This window comes from Limulus polyphemus, unplaced genomic scaffold (genome assembly GCF_000517525.1).
Source record: "Limulus polyphemus unplaced genomic scaffold, Limulus_polyphemus-2.1.2 Scaffold17, whole genome shotgun sequence".
Lineage (NCBI taxonomy): Eukaryota > Metazoa > Arthropoda > Merostomata > Xiphosura > Limulidae > Limulus > Limulus polyphemus.
Window position 1 is genome coordinate 54988 of NW_013665627.1, and position 10534 is coordinate 65521.

General features: G+C 36.2%; 1 protein-coding gene across 1 annotated transcript in view; it reads left to right on the plus strand.

Annotated features, from left to right (window-relative positions):
• LOC106457497 overlaps positions 1-10534 on the plus strand; it is a 73504-nt gene that overhangs the window by 15695 nt on the left and 47275 nt on the right. The window contains exon 3 of the mRNA XM_013916926.2: positions 10145-10371. Within this exon, the coding sequence (XP_013772380.1) occupies positions 10145-10371 (227 nt within the window). The remainder of the gene's footprint in view (positions 1-10144; positions 10372-10534) is intronic.

Below are 10534 nucleotides of genomic sequence, written 5' to 3' on the forward strand. Positions count from 1 at the left end.
ATCAACTATGGCTTCTAGAGACATGTTAACTGAAGTTGACATCATTATACATTGGGTTCCCTTATGCAGCCAGGATCTTTAATTCCTGTCTCTTCTCTAGGTGTTTCTTCCTCTCGTTTGAGGGGAAGAATAAGGAGGATGAATTTGATTATATATTCCTCCTCCTGGTTTTGCTTTGGGAACTTCTCTTCCTGTTGAGAAGAACCCTCAAACTTCCTCGCAATATCAGGAATTAATATCACAAATATGTACCATTCTTTCTCTTTCCCCTGTGTTGTGTGACTCTTCTCCTTCCTTCCTTCATAATCCTAACTCTAATGACTTCTTTTTTTTTCTTCTGCTCCTCATCCTGACATTGGCATTCACACTGATTCTTTTCTTGACCAACTATGTCCCACAACCCCCATGCCTTGCCCTCCTTGTCTATTTGATTCTGATATTCTTAATTTCCTTTTATCAATTTCCAAAACTTGGAATCTCTTTTTGCCTGTTTGTGGAGGAACATCTTTGGCATTTATTTCACTCTCCAGTGCTCAATAATTCCATCTTTGCCTGATTCTTCTTACCTTACTTCATTACCTCTCTTCTCTACACCTCGTGTCTGAGGTGCTCCACTATACCCCAGATGATTTTTAGGTGATTTTTGTTCCCTTCTCTTTTTTACTATGGCCTATTACACTTCTGCCCATTCCATACCAAGTTGGCTCCTTTGTTGTTGAGAGTTGTTGGATAGAGATACTCTCCTTTTCCAGGTTTGACTTCCTTCTTACTTTCTATGAGATCTTTGCTTTGAAGTTTTGGGGGTATTCCTGATTTTATCAAATGATGGGCTGAGGCTGCCTATTATCAATCCTTACTTTTGTCCTTAGTCTCTAGACATTTCTAAAACCCCTTCCACCTCTGTACCTCATCCAAGCCCATCTGCTTCCCATATATAGATTCCCACTTCCTGAACTGTTCCTCTACCTGTCTGACTTTTAGTAGGTGTTAGTTTGCTAAGTTTGTTGGTGACTACCAGGTCGGATTGGGTCCAGTGGGGTCTATCTGTCGATTTGCACACCTATGGTCACACTTCTCTGCTGAAAGATGAGTTACTCTAGTTCTTACCCATGGTCTTGCTCTCCATGTCTCTTCCCCTTCCCATCTTAGTCCTCATCCCATTTTCTTTCTTCTTCCATCCAATCCCATCTATATTCAACATCTCTAGGAGGCGATTTTGGACTTGTTGGACAAACAAGCCAGAGAGAAGGTGTATGGCTCTCACTCTGGTCTTTTTGTGGTCCCCAAAAACACTGGAGAATGGTGTCTAGTTATAAACCTTTCCTTTCTCAATTGCTTCCTGGTCATCCTAATTTTCACATTAAAAAATTTCATCTAGGCTGTGGATGACCAACATCAGTGTATTGGATGAGTTCTTGTATATGCACATTGCAGCATTCTGAGGACATTTCCTTCCCTTGGTCCTTCGGGATCACATCTTCCGGTTTTGAGCTCTTTCATCTGGCATTATTTCAACACCTGACATCTTCCACCATATTGTCAAGGCCATTGCTCACCATCTGCACGGACTAGGACTGCAATTTCATTTCTACTTGGATGATTGTCTTCTCCTGTCCCAATCCTGAGAAGAATCTTTCCTTCATACCTACATTTTTCTGCTGGAAGTTGTCCATCTTGGGTGCCTCATCAAAACTTCCAGCTCTTTTCTCACTCCTACCCAGTATCTTGTTCCTTTGGGAGTTGTCTTCAACATCTTCCTCAGCTGTGCTCAACCTTCTCCCATTTGCCTGTGAGCCCTGGAATTACTAGCCACTAAGATTCAAGCCTTTCCTACTAATACTGCTCGATAGGTTCTATCTTTACTCGAACTATTTATCGCATTCGTTTTTGCACATGTGCTTCCCCCAGTGGTCCTTGTATGACCCGTAAAACCACTTGGGGGATCCAATAATCTCGGTGGTTCACCTGTCTTCTCTTCTACTCAAGGATCTATCTTATTGGCTGGTCCGATCCAGTACCACCACCAGTTGTCCATTACTTCCACCCAGATAGGACCTGAACCTTTTAACCGATGCTTGCCTCTCTTGTTTGGGAGCTTCTCTGAATAACAATCTCACATCCTGCACATGGATCCAGGATGAGTGCTTTCTCCTTATCCACGTACTTGGATTTTTTTCACTACATCAGGTATGTTTCCATTTCTTACCCCTCCTAATGGATCATTTAGTTATGATACATTCTGAAAATTCCATGGTTATTTTCCATATCATTCACTTTTAAACCCTGGATCTTCTCTATTGGGCTAATTCTCAAATGGTTTGTCACATCACCTGCCACATACTAGAACACCTCCTTTGGGTGGACCGTATTCTGCCCATGGAATTTTCTCTTCATTCTTAGGTTTTCCATTGGGTGTGCTCTCTATTAAGGACTCCACTCACTGATGCCTTTGCCACCCCTTTCAGTTTCAAACTTCCTCTTTTCTAGGCTCCTTTTCCCCCCTCCCTCAGCCCTGTCTGTCAATGCTTTCAGCCAGGACTGGTCTTATCTTTTCCTTTATGCATATTCACCTCTCCATCTTATACCTCATGTTCTAGTTTTGATTTGCAACATTTCTCATCATATTCTCTTGTTGGCCCCTCTTTAGTCAGTCTGTTTTGGTTCCCTCTTATACACCACCTTTCAGTTCAATCTCCCTTCTTCCTCTATCTCCAATACTCTCTCTCTTGATTCAACCTCACATGTCACTCTTCCATCAAGGGATCTCATCTCTCCTCCTTCATGTTTGGTATTTATCAGGTTTATTGTATTGGTTGTCAAGAAGTTAATGTTAACTTGTATATCAAAACAAAAAATTTATTAAACAAAATAGTCTCCATTCTTATCAATGATGCTTTTCCAACTTACAATCAGGTTGTTAATGCCCTGATTAAAGAAATCACTTGGCTTTGAAGCAAAAAACATGTCTATGTCCTCTTTAATACTTTCCACATTTGCATATATTTTCCCATTAAGAAGGTATTGCAGCGAACAAAAAAGATGGTAATCTGATGGTGCCATATCTGGAGAATATGGTGGGTGGAGGAGAACTTCCCAACCGAACTCCATAATCTTGTGTTGCATCAAACATGCCACGTGTGGACGTGCATTGTCTTGGAGAAGAAGAACAACTTTCTGATTGACGAGTGAAGGGCGTTTCTGGTGAAAGGCTTGGTTTAAACGTTCCAGTTGCTGACTATACATCTCTGCATTGACAGTTCACTGTGGATTGAGGAGTTTGAAATGAATTACTCCTTTGGTGTCCCACCAAATGCAAAGCGATTGGAGTCCAGGTTTTGAGGTCGGAGTATTTTTTGTCTAGGACTGAGCCATTGTTTTTGGCATTTAATATTCAGATAGAAAATTCATTTCTCATCACCAGTGACAATTCTGTCCAAAAATGGTTCACCTGCATTATGTGCCAAGAGAGATGTTGGAAACGGTGATCATCGGAGAGTTCGTGAGGCACCTAAACATCTTCTTTATGAAGTTTTCCCATATTCCTTAGATTTTTATGTATTGTCTTATGAGAGACATGCAATTTCAGGGCCATTTCACGAGTGTTTTGCCTTGGGTTAGATTCAACAAGCATCTTCAGAGCATCAATATCAATTCCAACTTGTTGGCCACAGCCATCATAGTTTTAAAGGCTAAAGTCACCTGTTCAAAACATTTCTATAAACTTCTTTGATATTCTTTTTGGCTACAGAGGCATTATTTCCCTTCTTGTATTCAAACAGCATTACATGCCGAATGTGTGCCTTGTTGTGTGCTATCATTAAAAGGAATTAGAGTATACTAAACTTTACACATTATATAGGCTTGTTACGTATTAGAATTTCAAATGACCTGAAATTGAGTTAACTGATAAGTTTAAATTTAGTAGTTAAATTGTACTTTGGATTTAGCATTTAAGTAAAAGCTGATATATAGTCAGTTTATGATATTTGCAAACAAGATTAATACAAATAGTTTTCCTTTTTAATATACACACAATAATACAATTTACCATAACAGTTATTACAAATAGTTATTACAAACAATGATTTATAAACAAAAGCTTCACAATCTTACAAGCAATATAAAGTCTTCTTTTTAGTCTAGAACTTATTTGATATCTTATCGAGGGTTCATGATGAGGGAGTTGATTACGAGTTGACGTAGGTGTAATCCACTTAACAGGGAGCTAGCTAGTGCTGTTCTTTGTTATTTACCAGCCACACACACTGAGTTTTCCACGATGAATTTATATAATGTTTTAGTAAAAATAGTAATGTCCGATGAGAATCCACTGAAGTTAAATGACTTGTAATGTTCGAACTTTGTAAATGCTCCTGGTCAAATATCTGAAGTTTTCTGATTGATAAGTGCTATAATAATCACAGTTATAGCTTCCGAGGTTTATAGTACACTGACTATAGAGAACTAATGATAATTACTCTCTTATGGTGTGTCGTGTTGGTTATATTCATAGGTGTGTGGAGGTTTTCTAGAAAATTCAGATTACGTAACAATACAAATTTAAGCTTTTATGTACATACATATATTGTTGATTCTTACTCTTGAGAATCTTCTACAACTTTGGAGAATAGGGGGGAGTTTTGCAATACGTATTTAACACTATAAGCTATGCATGTTTTTAAATATAAACTTAATCTAAACAATGTTGATATTAAAATGAATATATAATAATGAATTCATTACAGCTACACTAACACGGTGTTTAGATTATTCTTTTAACTATTATACGTGATGTATGTCTTTTTGGGGGTGGTTAATGAAAATGTTCCAAAATGCAACATTAATTTCTTGATGACCTAATACTTAGAACCTGACTCTACAATTGTGTAGCTTTTCTCTTTTCTCAATTCTTTCAGCCTTCTATTTTGTCTTGGACCATCTATCAGCATAAGTGATGTCTATCATCATTGATTCATTCCTTGTCACCTTTCTCCTGACTGTTCTATTGGTCATCTCTACCTTTTTTGTCTAGCTGTTCAACTATGGATTAACTGTCTCCACAATTAGTGATTATAGGGCAGTCTTTTCCAGAATAATGTGCCTTTCTCAATATACTGCAAGGTGTTTTCCTCCCTAGTTCTTTCCACCTCGTTCCATTCCTTCCTTCTCCATAGACCTCCTCACTCCACTCCCATGCCTGACTGGGACCTTATTACAGTTCTGTTTGCTGTTACTCATGAACCTTTCAAGACATTGGTATCTTCCACCTTATACCACCTTTCTCACTCAAGACCTATTTTCTTTTACTTCTCATGTGTGGTTGCCATTGTTCAGATATTTACACTATCAATTCTTCTTGTACTCTTTTTCCATCACTCTTATATTGTTCTTTATCCTGACCAGTCTTTCCTCTCTAAGACTTTGTCCAATCAGAAAGGTGATCCTTCCTTCTATTCCCCACCTCTATGATTGATCGGACCAGGACAAGCTATTGTGCCCTGTTTGTGCCATTTGTTGCTAATTATCTTGTACCTCACACTTTCTAGGCTCTCCTCACTGTCTCTCTATTCTCTGGGATTCCTCTTTCTCCATGGACATCTCTCCTCCTATTCCTAGGTAGGTTGGAGCTGTCAACTTCTGTTTTTGATTTACTCATTGTTTGATGTTGTTGGTCACTGACTGTTCCACATTTCACCCCCATCATATTTTTCACCTTATTTATTTTCTTGCTGCTTATTTCTGATGGCTGCTAGATGAAATCCTTCAGACAGGCATGTGGACTACCCCACACATCTTCATTGCCCACTATCCTCACCATTTGGCTATCTTGTCTCCTGAAAGTTATTGCCTTCCTATGTTTGCCATTCTACAGTCTAGACAGGTGAGTATGTTTCCCTTTTTTTTTATGGCCTTTGTTTAAAGTATCCCTCCAGATATCTGGTGGTGCCTCGTAGAGTATATTTATTTTCCAAAATCTGCATTGAGCCAGGATAATAGAAAGTACTCATACCATCCCCCTGGTTTCGTATAAGCATACTGTGAGATAAGGTGTCCACAAGAGTACTTGAGGTATCCTTATTGTATATTTTTCTCTGAATTTTGTCCGATCCAGACTATGTCTATTCCCTAGATCATCATGAAAAAAGCCAGCACCAGGGGAAGTGTCTGCCCACTTCTCTGTATTATGCTCACTGGCTTTTCAAATTAGGTTTCATGGTAACACATTGCACTTTCTTCAGTAAAAGACCTTTGCAGTGGTTTGATCTGATTGGATCTGGCGTACACTTCTCCGGTGTCTCCCCAACACAACTTATCCCCTCACCCCAGTCCTCGAGTGAAGCATCCTTGCCACTACCAGTTCCTTACTGGTTGTGCAATCCTTCCAGAGAGAATCCGATTGGGTGGCACAATGAGGAAAGAAGTAGGGCAGGATTGTCTATGTCAGTATAGTGCAGGTCACCCCTTATTATATAATATGCCAAGTTTCTGGTGGTTTGGCCAACTGGATGGGGTAAATTGTTATCCTGACACGACGGGAAGGGACTTAATTCCCATTTCAGTATGTAAAGTGAGTCTGTTGTACAATAGAACACATACTGAACTGTACAGTATGATCATTGCCCTAGACACACTAAATCTAATGTCCAACTGACTTGTATGCAAATGCTTAGATGGTAATGTCTTTTTCCGCCCATCCCTGCAACACATGGGCTCATTTTGCCTTCCTCCTTTCATATTTCTATCTGGGCTAAGAGTATACCTTGCATGCCTTCACTATAGTGTGTCATTTCACAGGCATTCTTATTCATTTGCCTTTTCCAAAAGTACCTCATTTAGGTTTTTACCATTCCACTTGGCCCTCCACTACATCAATGTGGGTTTCTAGCTACTGTGCGAGAGAGGTAAGCCTATCATTTTGGAAGTTTAACATTTCCCTTACATGAAAATGTATTTACAATAGATACTTACCTCTCTTCACATCTTTCCATCTTTCTTCTACTACTGGTGCACATTATTTTTGCCTTATTGAAGAATGTAGTTGATTTTGAGTGCAAGTGTTAAGGGGGCTCTACTGTGCATAAATGATGTATCATCTTCCTATTGATGGAGGGCTGTTGTTGCATGATGATATCATATACTAGTACAGTTAACATTATAAGATATGTCTTAGGTGGAAGATAGCTCAAAGCTAGTGACATGCACAAAGTATCAAAGGCAGATGTGCAAAGAATGGCTACCGTGTACAGAGAGGTAAATATCTATCAAAAATACATTTTCAGGTAAGGAAAGTGTTAACTTCTGATTACTATTTCGATTATTTCAACAAATCTAAAGATCTATGTATTGCCATTATGTTTGTTGTTAAGCACAATGATGCACAGTTGGCTATCCATGCTCTGCCCACCATTGTTACTGAAATCCAATTTTTAGCATTATAATTATCAATTTAAGTTTGTTCGACCTTGGGCTAGCATGGCCTAGTTATTAAGGGGTTTCCTTGTAGTTCTATGGTCTTGGGCTTGATTACTGTTGCCACCAAACTTGCTGCAAAATATTCTGATGTCTCAAATCCTTACTTATTACTTATTTGTTAATGGTTCAAACAATGTGGCCTGGCATGGCCAGGTGGTAAGGGTGCTCGACTTGCAATCTACAGGTCGTGGGTTCGATTCCCCGTCCCACCAAACATGCTCGCCCTTTCAGCCATGGGGTGTTAATGTGATGTTAAATTCAAAAACAAACAAACAACCAAACAATGTACATAAATAAATTGGCTAACTGTCACTTAAGGATATCTAATTGCAATCATGATATTTTTTAAATAAAAACTATTACTGTTATCAGTGATAGTAAAACATGCTTTTATTATTTGATTATCAGTTTATTTGATTCAAACAGATAAATTGAGGATCACTGTATATCTTAAAAACAAAACAAAATGGCTATAAGTTGGTCGTCTTGACATTAGCAAATGTTTAGATTTTTGTTCAAATTTGTGACAAAAAGTTTTTGCCTATTTTTAGATAGTTATAATTACTGATGTTTAATAATTGCCATATCATGTGTCAGTAATACAATAGTGGAATGTAATCAATTAACAAGCCCGATGATTAATTGCTTAGCAAATTCCACTAAATGCCCATGAAGATAAATTATTTATATATTTGAGCATATTATCATTTTTTTGTTTTGCTCACTGATAATATATGTTCATACATAAATCCAAGGATTAAAAAATAAGAAAGTATGTTTATATAAGTGTTTTTAATGACATGCAAGATATACATAAGCAACAAGAAACAACAGAAAAGTATTTTTTCATGATAATTTTGGCTCTGTATAATTTTCATGTACAGGTGTAACATGAAGTTAGTTTCTACAAAATAATTTAAATTTGGGTTACTGCACATATACATGTATTTTATCAATATACTAACTGCTTTAGAGCTTTGTGGTTAGTTAATCTCGTATATGAAGTTTTTATTGAAAATAATGTTTATTACATGTAATTTAGGGTATACATTTATTTGGAAAGAGATATTGGTGCCGACTTTTGACCTTTCCTTCTATGTAAAAGCTGTAACAACTGTAAATTCAAAATTTATGACTTTTTTTTTAATCTATCAGTCTCTTTAGCTACGTATTCATGAAGGAATAAGTGCTACCTCTATTTGGATTGACTTCCAGGTTAAACATAAAATCTTATCTGAGTGAAAGTAGAGATTTCCTGAAGCAACACGTATGTGCATGTATCTTGGTGACTAAAATATACAATAAGGTGTGATTGTAGTCAAATAAGACTTGTGACCTGAAGGACTTGTTTTTGAAAAAGAAGTATAGCATATTGATCTATAATATTATATACTGAAATGTCATTAATTTATAATACTAGTTACATGAATTTATTTGAAAGAGGGATGTTTGGTAAATTTGACTCTGAGAATAAAGTACAGCTTTCAAAAAATCCTTTCCTGACCTACAGTGTATTATGTGATGTGATAAAAATAGTGGTGTGATAAGCATGTACATGTCCATGTGTATGCTGTATGTAGGCAGAAGTTTTTTTTAAGCCATCCATGATGTCATTTAATATCAGTAGAGGTTTAAGCGTGTGTCTAATAATTGACGTATGAAGGGAAAGATCAAGTAGTTGCACGTTTAAGTTACCACATGATTTTATGCTGTATTCACTTTACTTTATGTAAGTATCATTTTGTATCCAAAAACTACATGTTTTGGCAAACATTTATGTTAATGTCATGATTATTTTAAAATCCCAGCATATACCTTAAAACCTGCATGGGATTTTTATTTTTTTTTCTTTTAAATTTAAAGGTTTCATTAGTTTTAAACTTGATAGACATTTGAGTATTCAATTAAGTCTAATTTTATATGATTTTAATATTTAACTATTGTAGTTTATGTATTATAGAAAAGAATATAGAGCTTGTTTTGTGGTATATTTCAATTGGATGTATTTGAATTAATGAAATCAGTTATGTTGTAAGTTTTGTAACTGCAGAGATGTGACAATGTTTATAAAAAATACCGTAGAATGTGAGGGACATTCACATGTACCTTTTCATAAGTCCATGCTAATGTTTATGAACAATATTTGCTATATTAATGCTAAAATCTTGTGTGTTGGTAAATATCAATAGTAAGAGAGCATGATGAAGTAGAATTACTTTAGTTTCTTTTATATGTCTTTTTATGCTGATATTATATAATCTAATCAGTTTATTACTATTAGTGGTAAAAATGTGCAGAAAGCTGAATAATAGCCTATTGGGAATTATTCCTTTTCAGCACAATTTTTTTTTTTTTTTGGTTAATGGCTCATTGATTATATAGCAAAACAATGATGAACATTATTTGATAAGCAGATGAATGCGTAAATACAAAGTTATTCCATGCTAAAAGAGTTGAAGATGTAAGTTTGAATGAAAATTGATGAAATTTTACCCACATGTTGATAGTGTAACCTTCTTCAAATATTTGCTTACTTTATACAAATTGAAAGGTATTTTCCAATTTTATTATTATTATTATTTTATAATTATTGGTGATTGCAATAGCATATATCAATGAAGAAGTATGATTTGTGCTGTGTGCATTAATTACTTACTTTTTGTTAACTTAGAACAGTCAACTTGGTGAAGGATACCAGGAAGCTAGAATTGGTCAAGTGGGTACACCAGTAGGCACAATCACCCTTAACATAGCCTACCGCACTAAATTAGCCATTACGCCTCGGCAACCTGCTCGACAATCTCCAATTATGTTGAAGAGTGATTATTTTAAACCAGATCATAGTCCAAAACACAAGCACAGAGCTCAAGGAATGAATGGAAGAGTAGTGGAATTAAAGTAAGTAAATTTGTTGGGGTATTTCTAATTGGGTAAATATAATAGAGAAGTCATATGCACTACTGTGTAAATATTAATATATTTAAAGACTATTATAGGAGGTTAGAAAATTGATTTTATACGTATATTGAGATATATATATATATATATATATATAAGTATC